We start from the raw sequence: 22,022 nt of genomic DNA, 5'->3' as shown, positions 1-22,022 counted from the left end.
GAAATATTTGCTATTGCTGCCTTAGGTATGGGGATGAACACAAGCTTGCTGGATTTTCAGCAACACTTCAGGCAATAATCTCTTTCATTGAAAATAGGTGAGATAGTTTAATAATCACGTAAATGATAGTTCTATCCTCTTTTAAGCAAGCAGCCTAATGCTATGTCTTTCCTAGTCCCTAATCCTGTTTAGTTTGTCTGTGTTCTCAGTGGTGATTGTGTTAGATATATCCGGGCTGGTAATCATCAGGTAATTCAGCTAACTTGGTGCCTGCTCTTTGATCAAGGCTGCTTAGACCAGTTTTATTTTAATTATATGCTTCAATGAACATCCAAGTGTGATATATGCTTTCAAATGTCAATATTTGCAGATTGTGTTCTTGGTGAAAGGGCCGATTTATCTTGTGTCAATAAGTGCAACAGATGAACCAATTCAAGCCCTTAGAGGGCAGCTAGAGCTTCTTTATGGTCAGGTAAATGCTCTGGAATGATGCTTCTTTTGTCAGAATGACTGATTTTGTGTCCTGTTACTACTTAGCAGACTTTTCTATGTTTGAGCACAACATCTGGGTCCTTGATAATATGACTTGATTCTTCACCTTTTAGCTGATACAAATGGGAATTACACTTGCAGGTACTACTAATTTTGACAAAGTCTCTGGAAAAGTGCTTCGTTAAAAATGCAAACTTTGACATGAGGTCACTACTTGGAGGAACAGAGTTTGTGTTTTCTTCTTTGATACGTTCTTTTAGTTGGTAAGTGCCACTGTGAGGGCTTTCCTTATTCAAAGGCTTGAGCATGATGATTTGTACCATTATCAGAATAGATACAACTCAAAGAGTATCAAGACACATTCATAATGCTGGCTTGTTCAGTAAGAGAAGCTGCTGGTGTTTATTCTTACAAGAAAATAATTATGTAACTATACAGGAACCCTGCTACTTTTCTACATTCCTATACTTGCCTTCCCCTCCCACACAATGCGCGACAAGCTGCAGGAGCTGCGCTGCAAGATGTTGCTGATTCAGATCTATTATTTGCTCTTCTTTTGTCAGACTCAAAGGTATGCTGTTCAAAGTTCTTAGAGGGGTGAGCATTCAGTTTGCTAAACTTTCTGTTCAATATTGCAAGAAATTTAGTTGCCTTGTACTTGTTTTGTTTCAAATTTAATTTTCAGTTTGCTAAATTAGAGAAGGGAACAGCACAGGATAAGGCCCTTGAGAGTACATCTACACTAAAAATTAAGTGTATAACTTGCTTCATTCAGGGCCTGTCTGACCCTAATTGTTCAATGCCTATGTGATTGGATGTGGGACTTGGATCTGCAGTTTGATTTTATTTTTCAATAAGTTATTATTGAGAAGCAAAGCTCCAGCACAAGCGTGCAAAAAAAAAAGAAGAGAAAGAATGTGCTTAGCTTTGTGATTGGTTACATTCTACTCCCCTCATCAGCACCTCAAGCATCACCAAGGCAATGCTTACGGGATGCCTTTGGGAGAGTTGAGCAGGATCTGTTAGGAGGAGGCTCTACGAGTGAGACATGAGTGTTGGGAGGAGGAGAGGGCATTGTGTCACGACCTGACAGCTATCCAATGACTGCTACAGTACTCCATTGGAGACCACACCCTTTAGATACATTCATGAGCTTTGTGATTGTTTACATTCTACTCCCCTCATCAGCACCTCAAGCATCACTAAGGTGATGCTTATGAGATGCCTTTGGGAGAGTTGAGTAGGATCGGTTAGGAGGAGGCTCTACGAGTGAGACATGAGTGTTGGGAGGAGGAGAGGGCATTGTCACGACCTGACAGCTATCCAATGGTTGCTACAGGACTCCATTGGAGACCACACCCTTTAGATACAGGATTTAGAGTATGTAGATGACAAAACCTTGTATGTTGAGGATGATGAGTTGATGCTAGAGAGGATGAGATTGGACTTAAAGGTGTTTTGTGTTGTAGCAGGTGCGGAAGAGAGAAGGAACAAATTGACAAAAAAAAGAATGATATGAGGATTTAATACTTAGCCCCAACACGTAGTTTGAAGCCTCAATGTGGGTGCGAGACAGAAGTAGGGGGGGTGGAATAGAAGAATGAGCGAGGGTTGGCTGGATGAACAATGAATGATGGACCGGCGAAGTGAGGGGGCAAGCTGCCTATATGTAGGCAAAGTGAAGTTACTGTTGGGTGTAAAGTCCCTTAATCTCCATGTGTATAAACTTATACGGGTGTGAGCACACCCTTATTTGTACCCTAACATATAAATACATTTTATTCTGTTTGTACCGAGACAAGTTGGTACCCTCATCTTGGGAGTCACTCACTCTCACACTCAACAGTGCTGCTGCGTCACTTTTGACTCGCATTCCCACTGCGCACTTGTCCCAACAAACTGGTATTAGAGCTGCGGCTAAGGTGTGTGCACTTCTTGAGGACTGTGCGGGTCAGTTTCAGCTTGTGCTTGTGAAGAAACATCAGGTCGCTTTTTTGCTTAGGTGAGATAGGCGGCAACTCCTAGGTCTCATTTTGTGCAGGTGACAATGTTTCAGGCTCGTTTTCTGCTCAGACAGGTCAGGCGCAGCCTTTCCAGGTCAGCACAGGTCAGATCGTCACTTTTCAGACGTGTGTATTGGGCAGGCAAGCGATAGGTCAGTTTTGACCGGGCGACAGTGTTTCTGGGCAGGCGATAGGTCAGGCTCGTCAAGCACAGGCAGCACAGGTCACGATCAGCTGTGTCACAGCCACGGAAGGCAGTCTTGTCAATTTTTGGACCAAGCTACTGCTCATGGCAGGACAACGGCTGTTTTTGGTCACATTTTGGGCAGTTTTCGTCACGTTTTTCTTAATTTCTGCAAGCAGGCCCCTTCCTTCACTGAAAGGGTTCGCGCATGTAAGTACAATTCTCAGATTTGTGCCCAAAAATTTGGGGCTTTTCCTAGATTTGGTGCTGTTCATGCATAATAGTGACATTGGACCCGGAAATTGCAGAAATTATGCACATTGGCTTTGAAATTTTTGGGGCTTTTCATGTATTAGTGAAATTTTGCTCAGTTGAGATGAATCTATTGACATTGGTGCGCATTTGGAACCAAGGAATTTGGGGCTTTTGCAAAATTTTGTGAAATTTTTCTAAATTTGCTGTTCTATGCTCTTGGGAACATGTATTAATGCAATCGGGGCAGACTGCTTAGTGAAAATTTGGGGCTTTTGCTGAAATTTTGAATTTTGGCAAAATTGGTGTGTGAAATTCACGTTGGGGACATTGCTGAAGCAACGTTGGTGCTATAATTAATGTAATTCGAGTTTACTATCTCTCATTTGTGAGATTTTGGTGAAATTGGAGAGAATTTTGGTGGTTTTTTGTATGTCGGAAGTGCTTTTGGGCACGTGTATGCTATGTGTTTTGGCCCATGGGATTTGAAGTATATTTATATGCAAATTAAATTGCAATAATTTTAATCTCAAACGAAATCCGTTTCTTACATTTTAGGAAACTTCTATGAAACATTTGAAAGCTATTCCATACCTCCCATTTTTGAAACCCTTGACAACTATGCCTTGCACATCTTGGTGAAAAATTTTTACCTTCTTCATTTTCCCTTGTCTTCAACTTCAGCTTTACAAGACATGACTCCATATGAGGCTTTCTTTGGGAAGAAGCCTTTGGTGTCTCATTTTTGCATCTTTAGGTGTGATGTATATGTCCATGTGGTCAAGAAGAAACGAGGCAAGCTTGATCCAAAGTCTAGGAAGTTTATCTTTATTGTTTAGGTGCTCGCACAAAGCACATAGTTGTTTAGTATCATTTTGTATGAGAGCGGATCGTGGATCCTAAGTTAGCGGTGGCTTGCTCTCCCACGGCGGAGGGCAATTAGTGGATCTGTTCACGAAGCCCTTACCATAAGCTTCTATGCTTCATCACATGAGGTCATTGGGTCTTCAAACACTCCGAGGATCTGAGAGGGGGTGTTAGCCTGCCCTTTTGTTAGTCAATCATATCCTAGTTGTAAGCTTCATTAGTCTGACAGAAACATTGGAGCTCAAACAGTTCTAGATCATCAGCTTGTATGCATTTTTTTCTTAGTGAGTGTTGGGTATGTTGACATTGTGCATGCAGCTAGTTATCCAATTTTGTTAGTGGTGAGGGTGTTGCAAGACTCTCCCCTGCTGCCCTCACCCCTTTAGGAGGACATTACAGTTAGAGGCTTGTGGCTGGCTCACACCATTTTCACCTTCTTGAGGCGCCTTGTTTCTCATCATCAAGTCTTGCGTTTGGAGCTCTCCTAGCCTGGCGTCAACATCTGCAACATTGGTGTCAACTTCTTCCTTATCAGGTGTCACTTAGCATTTGCGTTTGGCTATTTGGAGGCCTTTCCCCTACCTGACATCATCATCCCTAGCTTGGTGTCAACACTCTCTTCCTTGGCATTGGTTAGGTTTTCAGCCCTTGCCATTTGTGTTCTGTAGTTAGGAGGCTCATCCACCTTGCATTTGTAGTTCCCAGGCTATTGGCATCATCTTCCATTTGACGTTTTGCTGCCTAGCCCACTTTACAGCATCCAAGGACTCCACTTTGCTTCGAGACATGATCATTGTCTCCATCCTTGATGGCATCAGAGGATTGCACTTCGATCCCTCAATAATTGTCCTTTACCTTCTAGTGATTACTTCGATAGCCCACTGCCATTGTGTTTTGCTCCATTCATTGTACACATTCCCCACAGGTACTGCTATTTGATTCCGGTAGGACAATGCAGTCATCTTTTGAGCTTCGGTTCTGCTGTATCAACTTTTCTTCTCATAGCATGATTAAGTGCAACATCATCGTGTTCTTTCATGTTTTTTGAGTTCCTCTTCCCTTTGAGTGTTTGCCATACACACATTGTGTTTCTCCTTGCAAACCCTATTGTCTCTTTGTATCATTGCTTTTTTTGACAAGTAGCATGTTATCGACATAAAGAATGATAATCAGCAAGTTCCCCCCTTCATTCTTAATGTACAGAGTGGGAGAAGTTGGACTATTTTTGAATCCTTTGCTAGCCAAATAAGCATCAAGTTTGGAGTATCATGCACAAGGTGGAACCGGCCTTCATTCTTGGAGAGGTCGTAATTCCATGATTAAGCACTTAATTACGACCATCAACAAATAAACATGGATTGAAATGCACACCTTACCTTAATAATCTTGGACATTGGACACCCTATTGGGCCCAAAACTGGTGTTCCTTTCGTTGTTTCTTTAACTTCAATTGCCAATGGATTGATTATAAGCTGAGATTCCATGATCTCCTTGGCTAATCCAAAATGCCCTTGCTGGTCCAACAATCAACAAACAAATTGCGCAATTTGCCCTTTGACTTTCATCCAAGACTTGTTCTAATTGGATCCAAATTGGCCAAATGCTGCCCCAGATTTACAATGGATGGTTGGGTATTTGAAATCTCTAATAATACAAGGATTTGCAAGTGCTGATTTCAATGTACAATGCCTTCTCTAGTTGGCACGGGTCCTAAGGTGGTTGCTAAACCCTAAGTTCTGCAGAAATTTAGGGTTTACAGTAGAAATCCCGCTGCTGTCCACCAAGTATGGTTGAGATTTGCTCAAAATGGCCGAGAAAGACTGAGATCTCTTGAGAGTGGGCTGGAATAGGTGAGAGAATGCCACAGAGAGAGAAAATTCAGAGTTTTCATGCGGGGAAAGCCCTAAATCTGCCTGTAGCCTGCACCAATCAGAATTTAATGCTATCGCCTGTTGCCTGGAGACTCCAAAATGCTGTTGCTTGTTATTGATGAAGGTCTTTTTGCTGTCACAAACCCTAGAATGGCTCTTGTTTGCTGTTACAGCCTCCAATGGCTGTGTTCTTTGCTGAAAATTAACCACCAACCCCTTCTCTCTCTTTCTCTCTCTCTCTCTTGAGGCCCTCTTCCAAATAGTGGCCTTCTTGCACCGACTATGGGACTTGCCGCGGCATCGGTACCCCAGACTCGCGCTGGAGTCGTCCAAACAGCTAGCACTGCAAGGGGACACTGAATGCTAGTATCCCCGAATAGAGACCTGGCTACGGCTACATGGCCTACACATGGACCACCTCCCCCCACTGCAATACAACCTAGATTGCCCCCACTTGGAGCTCAGCCGGGAAGAGGTGAACCGTATCATCAGAATGGACATCATTCAGCTACACACGGCCAAGACATGGGTGACTCCTACAGAAGACCTAGGGACAAAGAAGGCTTTCTACCAGGAGCACTTCCTGCACATATCTCCGGATGGCTTCATTACCCACCCAAGCTACATGGACACACACTTGTCCCATGGAGTTAGAAGTGCCATTGGACAGATCCGTACATCTTTACAGCAGCTACGGGTCGAGACAGGTAGATACGAGGCCCACCCCCTCCCCCTAGAAGATCGGATATGCCAAATTTGCCAGCTCGAGCCGGAGATAGAAGAACACTACATATACAGGTGCCCAGCGTACTACGAGATCCGGGGACGCTTCCACTGCTTGTTTAGAGAAGGATTTGGGCCACTCTCCAGAGTGATGGATTTCAAGGACCAAAGATGCCTTGGGCTCTTCTTATTGGAAATACGGTGCCACAGAGACCACCTCCTCCGGACCTTGGAGTAGAGACAGGGAGCCGCCCAATGCGTGCTCACAGAATTCTATTGAGAGCCAACTACCATCCCCATCCCTGAGCCCACACCAACCCCACTGACCTCTTGGCCATGGGGGACCACCCTAGCCATAGCCACGGCAAGAAGCAAAGCCCGGCACCCACGCCCAATCGGCCCCTGCCTCCGCTTCCGCAGGAGGCATATGTCGAGGATACAAGGGATACTACGCCGCGACCGGAGGGCCTTGCCCCGCCGATTCAGCCTCTCGATGTTAGATAGACCCATGCGGGACATTTTAGGATGACCAAACTCCACGAGCAGTTCCACACCATACTTGGAACACATATGAATTGTACCCAGCCTATATACCACCTTATACCTACTCAATTAGTTTATCACAACATTAGATGGTAGCTTTGCTGGGACTTGGAAAGTTTCCCAGACATTTTGCATGTAACATTTTGGTCTCATAGGTTACCTTGGCCTTTCATAGACGTTAATATAACTTTCTTTCTTTCTCTGTGTGTGTGTGTGTCTCTGTTATGCTCTCTCAGGCTCCAAACTGATTGCATGGCTGAGATCCAACCCCCAAAAATGTTTTCTCAGTTTGTATGGGCATTTTTTCCAAGTGGCAGAGCCTTCTAAACCCATTTTTCAGCACAATCCAAGCATCAAATTAATTTTCAAAATTAAATAATTCTAAAAGTTAATTTTAGCCCTTTTTGTTAGCGATTATCAGAGTCTGGTCTGGTCGGGTGTGGCAGTCCAGTCGGACTGCCAGTCGGACTGATCAGTCAGCTGCATTTAATGCAGCCGACCTGCTTTTTTTGGGCGCATTATTTTTGGCTATTTATAGCTGATATTCTGCACAGTCTTCCATAGTTCTGTTTGCAGATTACAGGCTGGAGATTCGTGCAGACTGCAGCGTACTTCGAGGTGGACAGCAGGTTGCATCGTCGAGGTGGAGACACGCAGTCCCGCGCACTGCGCCCGTGTACATATCTGCATATCTTTGTATACAGCACACTTTATACAGCAGATCTTCATCTTTCACTGTCTCTTTCTCTCTCTCTCTTCTCTTTGCGTTCATTCTCTCTCCCAGTCTTGGTCCCACGCTTCCGCATCGCTGCACTCTGACATGGTATCAGAGCAGTGAAGAAGGGTTGACTGAGTGAAGAACCTACCTGAAGAGGAGATTCCATCGCGACACAAGGCTGCGTTTTCAGCGTTCGAGGGCGAGTGGGAGGGCTGCGCATCGGAACAAGGCTGAAGCTAGCGTGGGCGCGCGGGAAAGGAGTCCAGTTGGTGAATTTGCTGCTGTTTGCTGCTGTCTGAAGAGGAAGAAGGCTGAGTTTTCAGCTTTCAAGTGCAGGTTTTACTTTTTCATTGCCTCCGGCGGGTGAAGAAGGTTCAGGATGCGGAAGAAAGAGCCCTAGTAGGCTGCGTTTTCACAGTCTGAGGGGGCTGCTTTTGCGTTTGTGAAGGCATTACAGGTGAAGATGTCTACAGAGATTGACTTGGAGTTCCAGACGATCATGGATTGGAAGGTGCCTGTCTTAACGGCTCTTCCCACAGATCAAAAGCTCAATGGCGACAATTACCGCATCTGGCACGTGATGATGTTGGCCATCCTTGAGTCTTACGATTTGGCGGAGCTTGTACAAGAGGAGATCGACTGGCCCTCGGTGAGAGATGAGTTCAAACTCTCTTCCGATGCTCGTGCGGAGTTAGCCAAGGCACAGTCTCACTGGGACAAACTGAATGCCCGGATTCGTTCTTTTCTTTTTTTGTCTTGTACTACAGTCGTGATAGCCCACATCGAGCACTTGACGGTGGCTCGGGAGATATGGCTGGAGCTTGACCAGATGTATAACCGGATGACCCTTATGAAGCGGGTTTCTTTGGAGGTGCAGATGCGGACCTTGTCCGTGAACAAGTCTTCTTCGTTGCGGGAGCACATTAACAAGCTTAGACAGCTTCAGATGCAGGTTCAGAATGCGGGAAAGTCGATTTCCTCCGAAGACATGGTGATTACACTCTTGTCCCAGTTACCGCCACGATTCGGTGCTTTTTACTCCGCCCTTATTGCTTCGGGGCGAGAGTCTACTCTTCGGTGGGAAGAGTTGGTTCCTATGGTCTTGGACCAAGAGGAACAACTGAAGGGACAACATGCTTCCAAATCGGAAGCTTTGACAGGTCAAGCCTCTCAGAAGAAGGGGAAGGACCAAAAGAAGAAGAAGAAGGACAACAAGTCAAAGAAGGACAAGGACAAAGAATCCACATGCCATATTTGTGGTAAGACCGGCCATTGGAAGAAGGATTGCCTTGACAAAGACAAGAAGGACACCAACAAGGACACGAAGGATTCTGGAGCGGTGGCTGCACCCTCATCAGCTGCGTTTCTTCATCTAGCAGTCATTGAGGACTCTACACCGAAGGCTTCTGATGCTGCGATGATAGCTCCCCAGGCTCGAGAGTGGATCGTTGACAGTGGTGCCTCTCGGCACATGACTCCTTCATCAGTTGGTGTTGCCCAGTTGCGACCTTCGCGTGGACAGATCAGAGTCTGGTCTGGTCGGACTGACACGTGGCAGTCCAGTCGGACTGATCAATCGGCTGCATTGAATGCAGCCGACCTGCTTTTTTTGGGCGCATTATTTCTAGCTATTTATAGCCGATATTTTGCACAATCTTCCACAGTTCTGTTTGCAGATTACAGGCTGGAGATTCGTGCAGACTGCAGCGTACTTCGAGGTGGACAGCAGGTTGCATCGTCGAGGTGGAGACACGCAGTCCCATGCACTGCGCCCGTATACATATCTGCATATCTTTGTACACAACACACTTTATACAGCAGATCTTCACCTTCCACTGTCTCTTTCTCTCTCTCTCTTCTCTCTGCGTTGACTCTCTCTCTCAGTCTTGGTCCCACGCTTCCGCATCGTTGCACTCTGACACTTTTGACCCTGTCCAAAATTAAATGTACCTATCCATTATTAAATTGGCTAGGCCATTTGTAATGTGGAGTGGTCCTCAACCTGTGTTGACCCTTAGACTAGCATTAATTAATTAATTAATGCTAGTCCTTAGTGTTAGTACGGATACTCATTGGCCAAACAATTGTCCTAGGGTCAAAACTGACACCAATTGACCACCAAAACCCAGTTCGCTTAACTTATCACAACTTTTGTCTTTGATATCCATTGCATCCTTGGGGTCCTTGGCATGTTACCATGAAATAACTGCCATGTGCATCACATGTGCTAAACAACCTTGTACATTTGACTAATAACTTAATCAAATGTTATCGGCAAGATTAAAGCATCTTAAAATTTCACGTCCTTGTGACAAGATTTCTAATTTTGCCCCATGCTCTACACAACTCAATAGCATCATCATTGGGCTAATCACTAACAATATTAGGCACCAATCCCATTGATGTTTTGGGCGGCTTCTCCTTAGAGTCTCCTTGATTTTTTGATTTTTCAACTTGCTGCCTATTGGGGCAATCCCTTGCAATGTGACCCTCCTGTTCACAAATAAAAATTTTATTAGTAGCCATCAACTCCTTACGCTGTGCCAATGTTTTCAAGCCCTATCTTTGCTATTTTGGCCTCTCTTTAGGTTGATTTTTAGATCTGCCCCTTTTCTAAGTCTTAAACAACTTTTTATTCGATTTCTCCCCACTCTCCAAGAAGCCCGCATCCTTCCAACATAGCAAAGCATGTGCTGTAGCAATAGTCTCTATGAGCTGAGACATGCCTAGAGATTGTGGATTTAATGCAAAAATCCCTGATTCCTTTAGGCAGCCCACAAACATACTTTTTCACTTGCTCATGAAGAGGTATGGGGTGATAAGAAGTAACGGGCAGTAATTGCATTTCTATCAGTTGGCTTATTTCAAGTTGTCATGATGTCCACCTCAAAGGTACTTGTCAACCAATTCGATGCAAACATTTGCTTGAATTGTATCCATGTTGACAGTGCTCTACCTTATATCAAAAGAGTGGATCACCACTACAATGCATTCCCTTTCAAGAAGTGGTTGCCTTTTGAATCTTTGAGGACTCAGTGAAGTTCCCCCTTGAATAGGTTGCATCAAATTGCTGAATGAAAGTCAAAACTTTCAGCCTATCTTGTGCACCACTGAAGGACTCAAACTTCACTGCTTTTCCACCCTCATCATAGTCTTTTGTTGCCCCTTTGGATGTCAAGTTATCATACACTGGTTGTTGCAAAAAGAGTGCATTCATTGAATTTACATCAAAACAAACATCGAATGGAGCATTTGCATGACCAACACTCACTCTTTGAGACCCATAAACATTCGAGGGGGCAGATGCATTACTAAGCATGCTACCTTGTTAGGCATCGAGTAAATGTTGCCATACATGGGGTTTTGCATATAGCTTTACTCCAATACATTGGGCCTTGCACACCATACATTGGCTGTTGAACCTATGCATTTTGCCCAAAATACATCTGTCACATGTAATGGGAGGTGGAGTATCCACAGGAGACAATGCATCTATCATTTGAGACCATTGAAGAGTCATCAGGTGGCCAAAACTCATATGGCCATAATGAGCATGCCACAGTTTCGCATTTTGTATTGTGGGTGAAAGAGTGCCAGAGCATCATGAATTTGTCTATCATACATATCCAACAAAAAGAGACCCTAATACAGGTTGCCGGATAGCGTGAGTGCATAATCCATCTCTCTGCTCTGACAATGCATTTGTCATCTTCAAAGATATGAAAGCCATGCTTATTAAAAGTAGATATATACAATAGTTCTTTGTAATGCCAGGCACAAATGAAACATCCAGAAGCATGAAATCGGAACCATTTGTAGCAGTAATCATGATTGAACCAATGCCACATACATCATAAGTGCTGTTGTTTGCATATGTAACAGGCTTCCATGCAGGGGTTGAATGCAAAAATGTGGAGAGACACTTCCTAGAAGTGATATGCCTAGACGCCCCACTGTTAAAATACTATGTATGCTGTGTTTAACATACATGGTATGCCTAGACACCCCATTCTTAAAATACCATGTATGTTGTGTTCAGCGACATTAAATGCTGAACGAGCAATCGAAGAATCAAAATACATGTAAGAAATGCATAGTCCTTCACAAAGTTGGCCAAAGCGTCACCATTTAAAGATTTGTTGGCTGATGTCTCTTGGATAGCCAAACCGGAGTCCTCCTCTTTGGCCAATCACTTTATGCATTCATCAATATAATGACTGGGCTTTTTGCAATAATGACATTTCTCATTTTTCTTAGACTTTTTTGGGCTGAATGCAAAGATGTGGAGAGTCACTTCCTAGAAGTGATATACCTAGATGCCCCTTTGTTAAAATACCATATATGCTGCGTTTAGCAGCATTAAATGTTGAATTAGCAATTGAAGAATCAAAACTACATGTAAGAAATGCATAGGCCTCCCTTATTCTCTTTGGCCAATCACTTCCTGCATTCATTAATATAATGACCGGGCTTTTTGCAACAATGACATTTCTCTTTTTCTTGGACTTTTTTGTGTCTTGGGCAATCTTATTTGATGGCTGTTTAGCATAAGCTTTTTACTGATTTTTCACATTTTGCTTGACTTTCCCTTTGTCTTTGTACTTTGAGAGCATAGCCACATCACCCGAATGCAATGCAACATTTTTTCGTGTTTCTTCCTCTTGCAGCAAAAGGTTTTCCAATTCCACAAATGTGAGGGGCTGGTGCCTCCCCCCCGAAAATACAACATGAACAAGGTGTGGAATCCAAGATATAGCTCATGAAGTGAGTTCAATGTGATGTTTACCAACTTTGCATCCTGAATGACCTCATCAACATTGAGCAACTGCTCACACAAATCTTGTATGTGTGTGAGGTGATCTGTCAAGCTGTCACCCTCATGAATGTTTTCATTAGTTAGCTCTTCACGGAGACAAGATATCCTAGCTTCATTACGTGCTGCAAATATACACTCTAGTACATCCCAAGCAGCTTTGGAGGTCCTACAAGACTAAATATGGAGAATAATAGTCCTTTTCATTGACAAGGCAATCAAAGATAGGGCTTGTGTATCCTTCAAGTCCCACCTCCGTTGATCCTTAGTAGGAGGGGAAGGAAAGGTAGTAGTAACAACACCATTAACTTGTCCTCTAGCATTATGCTGAGGTGTAAGACCTCTTGGTCATTGTAGATCACCAGTGACATAGTCCCACAAATCCTTTGCCACAAGAAGGTTACGCACCATGAAACTCCAAAGAGGGTGGTTGTTGCCATTGTGCTTGTCCTCCTAAGTGAGAACACCAAGGATGCTACTGACCATTATGCCCCTAACATGCCTTGTTACCAATGATGCATGTTGAAGTATACAATGTACTTTGTTGAGTATCAAAAATCTCCACATAGGATTAGAATGCAAGTACCAAACTCTCACAATTCTTGATGAACGTGCCCAAGGTTGCACACATCAGCATTTAACTTGCAATTTGCAGCAATACGTTGTTGTATTTATTGCCTTGAAATGCATGTCCAAATAGACGATTTACAGCAATTTAGTGTCGAGTCTCCCCAAATTTTACTAAAAATCCCCAAGTGATGCAGCAAGATAATGTTGTTGTACCACTTGTTGTTTACCTTGGAATGCGTGTTGGTTGGAAGCCCCCAATTTCTTTGTAAAATTTAAAGAAATTGAAGAAATTTATACCTCATAGTTTGAAATTTTGTGGAAATGTTGCCTTGAGATACTTGTTGATAGTAAGTAGCAGCAGTAGTCCACCTTGTAATGCATGCTAGAGTCTCTAAACCAAAAAGCCCTAAATTTGTTGCACAAATCTAGAAGAAATTATGCAATGTCAGCTTGCCCGGTGTTGATTTGCACGTTGGAAGCCAATTCGAGCAAAAGCCCCAAATTTTGGGCACCTTGAGAAGCACCCACAAAGCTCAAGACCTTCACGCCAAAGAGATAGAGTAGTTGTGCTGGTAGCAACTTGAGGCAGAATGCATGAAGTTGCAGGATGCGGGAGTGTGCCTCGAGTTGCTTAAATATAACTACTCTATATGAACTGAAGGCTAGATCCACAAAGGTTACTTTTTAACCATTTAGTCACATAGACCTCATCTGACATACAAGTCGGGACCCAACTAATATCCAAGCTCACACATGGCTTCTCCTCATAATGGGGGTCTTATAACTTAGAGCACCATGGATCATTGGTGGCACCTTACAACTTACAAGGGTGGGGAATTGAGCATATCTAACACCTCATGCGAACAAAGGTAGGTGGCAACAAGACCTCTAGCGGAGTGGAACCATTAGACGGTGGCTGAGTGAAACCCGCCCAAAAGCTGCTCTAATACCAAATGTGAGAAATGCACCAGCAATGGAGAGAGAAATGAGAGATGGTGATAGTGAGTTAGCTGAAGCTAGAGAGCAGTGTGCACTTGTTGTACTGAAAGATAGAGTGAAAGTACAACACTAGTTTAGGTCATAGGTTGACCTAACCAGCCTTCCACCAACTAACTAGAAATAGGTTAACTTACTGTAGTCCCTATGTCACTACTTTAGACATTAATGTACAAAGACACTAGGTACACACACACACTCCACATTTACACTTTAGTAAGTGCACACACCACATGAATTGACCAAACTTGTTGTACTCTTGCAAGAGTACATTGACGTATTTGCCTATTCGATGAACTTAAGGAAGTCGACCCTAGGGTTGTGACTCATAATATCCCAATGGTCCCTGATGCAATGCCAACGAAACAACGACCTTACCCCATGAATCCCAAACACGCCCATGCAGTAAAAGAGGAGATTGATAAACTCATGAGGGCAGGATTCATATATGAGATCGAACACACGGACTGGGTATATTTGTTGGAAAGGGGTGTGGACAACAGAGAACAGGGCACCAACAATCTGTAAAAAGAGATGGGCCTGAGTGGTAGGCAGCTTGTCCATGTATAGATGAGTGGATCCTCCCAAATTAGGGTTTGGCATATGGGGCACACTCACTCTTTAGGAAAGTGGTCATTTAATGATAGCTTTGGCAATAAGCATGTTTTGGGGTTGTAATAAAGAGCTAATCAGTATATAATGTGTTTTTTCTCTCAACAAGGCTTCTCCTACAACACATGTGCACAGCCCCCAATCTCTTTCTCTCGCTTTTTGCACAAATCCCCCCCACCCAAAAAAATGGAAAAAACTGTGCACACCCCCGCCCCGCCCCACCCCGCTCCCCTGTTAAGAAACCCTTCACCCGCAATTTGCGTTTTTTGTGTTTTTGCGTTTTGCGTTTAGGGTTTGCAGCCCCAAAAAGGGGCGCCATCCTAGACTGACTGTGCCTATTTATAGGCCACTCTCTCATTCATTCCTTACGGCTGATTCATTCAGTCCGTCACCTCTTCTCTCTAGCCTCTCCACTACCCTCACACCCCTTGAGGAGGACATTGCGGTTCGTGGTTCGTGGTTGTCTTCATCATCTTCCTTGTGCGATGGCACCCTTGTTCCCTTGTATCACATTCACTCCATGATTCAGAACTTCATCATTCCATTCATCAGAGTTTCTTTCCTCTTCTCTTCTCTTCTCCATGTTTGCGGAGTTCACTCCGTGTTCCTCCCCGCCAATCCTACTGTCTCGCTGGTACGTCAACTTTTGACATGGTATCAGAGCTGGATCTGCTCAAACAGTGGCAAAGATCCTCCACTCCAGTGAAGGCAAAGACTGGTGGCGGGTTTTAGCATCCACTTCTCTTCTTCTTCTGCTGCATCAAAATCTCATTTTTGCAGGTTTCAAGTGCTTTCAGCTTGCTGCCCACACCCCTTTCGCAGAGGACATCGCAGTCTCAGTTGTCCCTTGTTGCTGTTATCTACAGTCTGGCCCCCATTTCCAGCCTTCCACCCACAGTTTGCAGCTGTTTCCAGCAAAATGATTGTTGCTGATCACTCTCCATTCAGAAAACAATCTCGTTTTTGCAGATTTCACGTATTCAGCTTGCTACCCACACCCCAAACGCGGAGGATATCGCGGCCCAAGCTGGCCATTGCTGACTACAACAGTTTGGCACTTGTTTCTAGCCCATCACACACTGTTCGGAGCTGATTTCAGCAAATTGACTGGTGTTGCTGTTTTATCCTGCGTTTTTAGTCTTTCTCTCTCCTGTAGGCTGTCCTGCCTGCGTTTTTAGTCTTTCTTACCTGGTGCTTGCGTTTTTAGTCTTTCTCTCTCCTCACCTGCGTTTTCTATTGGTTGCAATCTCTTACTACTGGTTGCATCCTCCTTCCACTGATAGCTCACTTCCAGTCCTTCCACTGCCCTTCCACCCCTTGAGGTGGACATTGTGGTTCGTGCTTCACACTGTCCTCACACCCCTTGAGGCGAACATTGCAGTTCGTGGTTCATGGTGGCTGACCTCTTCCTTCTTCAGCAAGGCACACTGGTATCCATGGCTTCTTTACCAATAGATGACCAGACTACTGGGTGCTCCTACTATGGTACCACCAGATACACCACCAATGCTTGCCGACTTTGACCTTTGCTCCCCATCCCCCGGAGTATATGTGTCTTCCACCAGACACTCCTTGTGCCACCTCTCCTTTCTGGGCCACATAGATTGATCTACATCGGCTATCAGAGTACTATGCTCACGGCAATAAGACGCATCCAATGCGTACTAAGTCCTTTCGAGCACATGGAGGATCGATTGAGATCGTCGCAATGTCAGTGGCAGTCGTCTCCCACCTATTTTCGGGTACAGTGGCTTCCACGATCCAGGGATCTGCAGTCCGCTCCATCGAGAGATAGTGATTGTTTGATACTGTCTCCTTATCAGTCCGCTTCTTCGAGAGACAGTGGTTGCTTGACTCCTTCCTCTTCTTCGGCTACCCAGTCCGCTTCACTAAGAGACAATGACTATTGCCCACCAGTTGCTCATTCTGAGCCCCACCCTTCCTCACCCTCGACTACTCAAGTTCGAGAGGCTACCTCTGGGAGCTCTTCAGCATCTCCGATACCTTCTTCGGCACGACCGGTGGCACTTCCTTTATCATCAGACATTTTGGAGTCCGTGATCCATGAGTTTTTGGATTCCCTATCTACTTCAGAGGGGGATTCAAAGGGAATGTTATTTCTTTGCCCTTAGAGGGGGACATCTACTTCTTCTTCAACTTCAACGGTGGCCCCTCCACCTCCCACCTCAGAGGGGGAACCTACTCCACATGAAGTTCTTCACCCATCCTTTACTTTCTTAGGGTGGCTGTCTTCGACCAGTCATCTCTTCTACTGATACCCAGGATCTTCAGGTGCCACCTAGATCGGGACCTCGGAGGTTCATCCGCGACTTGGTGACGAGGCCTTCGTATTCCTTCTAGCATGGATGCACGAAGCTAGTGGTTTCTCTCCCGAGGTTGAGTTTCGGGTTCCCCAGTTCACTCTGTCTACTGTTCTTTACTGTAGGTTCCCTTTCTGGTGGAAATCTTGGATCTTAGGGATCCTCTACATCTTCTTTCTCCTCTTCTTCTTGCCTTCGTCCCTTGGTTAGCATGGAGCCACCTCCCGAGATCGAGTACGGGCACATCCTTATGGTTCTCGGCACCACACAAAGTGCGACATTCCTCCTATGCATTGCATGTTTTCATCATCTTTGTACTAGGGCACTTGGGCAAGTGAATAATTTCCCCATGAGGGACACTCTCCAAGTGGCACCTGCTGCATGAGCATTCTTCAGCATGTAGCATTGTATCTCCACCTCACTCTTCTCTTGTTCCCCTTTTTGGGCCTGAGAGGGGGTGTTGAGAAACCCTTCACCCGCAATTTGCGTTTTTTGCGTTTTTTGCGTTTCTGCGTTTTGCGTTTAGGGTTTGCAGCCACAAAAAGGGGCGCCATCCTAGACTGACTGTGCCTATTTATAGGCCACTCTCTCATTCATTCCTTACGGTTGATTCATTCAGTCTGTCACCTCTTCTCTCTAGCCTCTCCACTACCCTCACACCCCTTCAGGAGGACATTGTGGTTCGTGGTTCATGGCTGTCTTCATCATCTTCCTTGTGCTACGGCACCCTTGTTCCCTTGTATCACATTCACTCCATGATTCAGAACTTCATCATTCCATTCATCAGAGTTTCTTCTCTCTTCTCTTCTCTTCTCCATGTTTACAGAGTTCACTCCGTGTTCCTCCCCGCCAACCCTATTGTCTCGTTGGTACGTCAACTTTTGAGAACCACCCCCCCCCCCCCCCCCCCCCACGGGGAAAAATATATTATACTTCTTCATGAGAGAGACTCAGGAGGTTTCAGCACAGCTGCAGCCTCAGTCATCTACACATACGTGGGGGGAATTGACTGATCTAGCCATCCAGCTTGGCTGATCTAGATGTCCTAGACCCTGACATAGGTATCGATGACATTTCCATAGGCAGATATATGAGATTGTTGCCCAAGCTAGAGCTAGGCCCTCTGCATCAGCTAGAGCTCTTTATTTGTCAGCTAGAGTTCTCCTTACTTATAGCTCTTAGTCTTCTTGTACTGTTTATTACATTTTCTTTTACTGTTCTTTTCAGACAGTTGTATTGTCATATAGATGATTGTAACTCATTGTCTCATAGTTCATTTTGGCCTTTTTTTGCAGATGTTGCACTTCTTTGTATTTTTTTCTGAGTAATATAATTAGCCACACATGATTTGGCCAAAAAAAATTTGTTTGTATCTAAAAATCCCTATTCTGTAGGTGATCAGCCTGGTTGGAGCTCAAAAGGCCTCTTTGCATCCTGATGATATTCTATTACTTTCCAGCTTTGTATCAGCATCAGAATCTTTCAGGTGAGGTTTGGAAAATGCCATTAAAAGCAAGAAAGTTATGTTGTGGTCACCAGTGCATAGCCATTTAACATTCTTTTATATTGAATGTTTTGTTTAGGACTAACGAAAGCTATGCTGGCTTTTCTGTGTAGAACTACAGAATCTTACTCTCCAGTTTGCCTCCCCAATTACAATCCCATGGCGTTTTTGTATGCCTATGTTCATTATCTTGATGTATGTTTGAAACTTGATATGCAGCGAATGAAAGGAATTACTGTCTGTTTTTGTTTTGTTTCAGTAAACTAAGATGTTGCTGCTTATATTGGCAGACAGATACATGCTTGATTCTGATCACAGCAAATTCAGATGCATTCTTCCACTTGAAAGAATGCAGGTAAAATTTCTAAGCAACCTAAGTGAGTTGATTAGATTATCTGAGTTGATTAAATGTCTTTACGTTTCTTGGGTTTGTATTAAGAATTACAAAGCTGAGAAGTTCCGTTATGGTTTCAGGGTGAAGATTGAGAGTTTCTTGCTGGAGACTCATGTACTTTCTGAGATAGCAAACTCTGTGGAGAAAGGTGGACTTAAAGTAGAGGATCTACCTGGTGATGCGTTGTATGGGTCCCTTGGTAGGGGAAGGCGTGTAGAAAATAGGATATTTGAAATTGATGGTGGTAGTAGACAGAGAGCAGGTGTGGGGGGTGCTGGAGGTCTTTGGCATTTCATATATAGAAGTGTTTACCTTGATCAATATGTTGCCTCAGAATATTCACCACCTTTGCATACAAAATCAGCACAGAAGAGGTGTGACATCTTTCAATGTTGGTTGCACCTTGATGTTTTGTAATCCATCTTTAATTTTTACCAATTCCATTGTTTAGCTCAGTAATCATGTTGTTTGCCAAAATGCTGTACTTAGCATAATAGGTCAACTTGCAAGTAGGTATTTTTACTATAAGGTTCACATAGAATGGTTTTGAGATGGCTCCTATTGCTTGGGAAGTCCAGACAGGATAGGGAACAATCTCTTATGAAATGATGGATGATCTTGATTTTTGAGTGGACAACAGTGTTGGGTCATCAGCAACTTTATGTTAGCTCTTTGCACCTAATAGGGGAGACAATCTTATAGGAGAGTATTTTAAAAGTAGGAATTGGGATGCATTTGGGGATTCAAGGAGTCTGTTTGATCAAAAGGCCTGCTGAATATGGGGGCACAATGATTTGCCAAATGGATAATGGAGGCATTTGTGTGAGAAAAATACATGTACGGCATTAGCAAGGTCTGTGCTATTCAGTACTCGCCATTTAAGCTAGTTGGGTACAAGCAAGGCCTTAAAAGTTTTCTCTTTTTCTTTCTTTTGGTATCAGAGCACATGCTCAGCATTTTCTTCATTTGAAGAAGCTGGTTACTGTTCGTGAGAATGTTGCTGTCCAGAGTTGTATTCATAATGACACACGTCACTTCAGGCTGATTGTTGAGCTGATGCAGCTGCACTCAGCAGTTCACCATTGTCCCTGAGAGGCGTGCATTATTAGAAGGCTGTGTTTCTAGGAGGCGCTGCAAATAAGAGGCTGTGTTTCATCAGCATGAGGCAGCAATGGTGACATTGCTTGCGGCAGCAGAGGCAGCTGCATTCATTAGTGTGAGGCAGCTGGAGGCTGAAAACATCAGTTTGAAGCAACAGAAATATGTGTTTTTCTAGCCTGAGGCAAGGAAGCTGTGTTTTCCCAGATTTATGCAGCAGGTCCTATTTCACTAGGTAAGGAAGTAGACAAGTACATTTTGCTGAGATTGTTGTGAGGTGCATGAGCAGCAGAAGTCACAAGTGGCGTTTCAGCAATAATTAGTTTCTTTTCCACTAGGTGAGGAGGGAGCTGCATTTCAGCCTTGACACAGTTAGATAACCAGTGAAATTGCTGTGTTTCAGCTGAGAGATACCAAGGATTGCTGTGTTTTCAGGAACTCTTTGCCTAATGGCACATTTGGTGTGGCATCTAAATTGACTAATGACAATTATGGCATATAGAAATAAAAGATTGTGTTTGCCTTAGGGCCTAGGCATTGCTGAATATTATGATATAATCATAGGCATAGAAATAACCCCCAAGTTGCAAGTACCAAGAAGAGGAATTAGGAAGATAATGCATGCAGCTAGCATGTGTTGAATTTTCTGGTTTTCCTGAAACAGCTGAGAATTCAAAAGAAAGTGCCACTAATCCAGAAAGGGTGGCCACATGGTAAAGTATTGCAGAAAGAAAGAGAAGGTGAAAAATGGTACAACAAAGTCTTCTTCCAAGGGCAAAGACTCCTTGAACATTGTAGCAGTCGATTGGAGTCTTTTTTGGGGATTGCGGAGGTTTGGTCCTGAACTTTGTTTTCAAAGAGGAGGATCCTTGGATGCTAGAGAGTGGAGCAAACTGGTGTCCATATCTACACTGGCCTGCACTCGAAACTCTTATGACAACTGTTGAATTTGGTCAAATTTGTCTGAAGGAAAAGAATAAGGCGATCCATTCATATTGCCGTTTAGGAAAAGATTGCCAGTGAAACTCTTGAATGAATAGGGAGGTGCCTTGTTAGCATCCAAGAAAAGTCTCTCTTGGGTGTGCATGGCAGATATGTGTGATGAGGGGGATGGTACTGAGGCATGGTACTGAGGCTGAAATCTGAGTCTGCTGCTGGTAGAAGTAAACGTAGCCTCTAGAACCTAATTGAGGGAGGGAGGGATTGGGGGGATCAACCTGGAACAAAGTAGGTGCTGGCCTGGGCAGCCTGTTGCAGGGTGTTAGAAAATGATATGGTGGAAAGGCACAATTGAATCCACCTGGGAAGGCTAGTGGCTGCAAAAGCACAGTAGTTTTGTGACTCCTGCATTTTGGTTTCCCTCCCATCCCCTCTGCAGCACCCTACTCTTCATCTTGGGAATGAGGGCGGGGGACCTAAGATTGCATAACTGAGGCAGGTTTGGTGCTGAAAACCACTGTGATACGAATTGTAATGCACAAAGGGGTCTCGAATCTGGAGGCGTCTAAGTGTGCATGATGGACACACACAAGGGCAGGAAATGGAAAATGGCTGACAGCAGAAAAGTGCCAAATACTGAAGTTTGGACTTGTCAAAAGATGACGTACCAGCGAGACAAAGACAACGTACCAGCGAGACAATAGGGTTTGCGGGGAGGAACACGGAGTGAACTCGGCAAACATGGAGAAGAGAAGAGGAGAGAGAAGAAACTCTAATGAATGGAATGATGAAGATCTGAATCATGGAGTGAATGTGATACAAGGGGACATGCGTGCCGTAGCACAAGGAAGATGATGAAGACAGCCATGAACCACGAACCGCAATGTCCTCCTGAAGGGGAGTGAGGGTAGTGGAGAGGCTGGAAAGAAGAGGTGACGGACTGAATGAATCAGCCATGAAGAATGAGTGATAGAGGCAGCCTATAAATAGGCAAGAGATTGTCTAGGGTGGCGCTCGAAGGGAGGGCACCGGTTGTCTAGGGTGGTTCCCCACTCTGGGCGCCCAACCCCTTTTTGGGGCTGTCCACTATGAAACCCTAAACGCAAAATGTGAAACCCTAAA

General features: G+C 44.3%; 1 protein-coding gene across 1 annotated transcript in view; it reads left to right on the top strand.

Annotated features, from left to right (window-relative positions):
* Positions 1-22,022, top strand: part of LOC148030673 (SAND family protein) — a 43,115-nt gene that overhangs the window by 17,227 nt on the left and 3,866 nt on the right. Inside the window, exons 3-11 of the mRNA XM_087687025.1 lie at positions 26-97; positions 210-249; positions 371-472; positions 634-755; positions 931-1,063; positions 18,360-18,451; positions 18,583-18,664; positions 18,760-18,824; positions 18,944-19,237. Coding sequence (XP_087543151.1) covers positions 26-97; positions 210-249; positions 371-472; positions 634-755; positions 931-1,063; positions 18,360-18,451; positions 18,583-18,664; positions 18,760-18,824; positions 18,944-19,237 — 1,002 coding nt within the window. The remainder of the gene's footprint in view (positions 1-25; positions 98-209; positions 250-370; positions 473-633; positions 756-930; positions 1,064-18,359; positions 18,452-18,582; positions 18,665-18,759; positions 18,825-18,943; positions 19,238-22,022) is intronic.

This window comes from Lygodium microphyllum, chromosome 10 (genome assembly GCF_053477565.2).
Source record: "Lygodium microphyllum isolate KBCC chromosome 10, Lygodium_microphyllum_v1.1.10, whole genome shotgun sequence".
In the NCBI taxonomy this organism is placed as follows: Eukaryota; Viridiplantae; Streptophyta; class Polypodiopsida; order Schizaeales; family Lygodiaceae; genus Lygodium; species Lygodium microphyllum.
The sequence above is the reverse complement of the archived record's forward strand: the minus strand, read 5'-3'. Positions and strand labels throughout refer to the sequence as shown.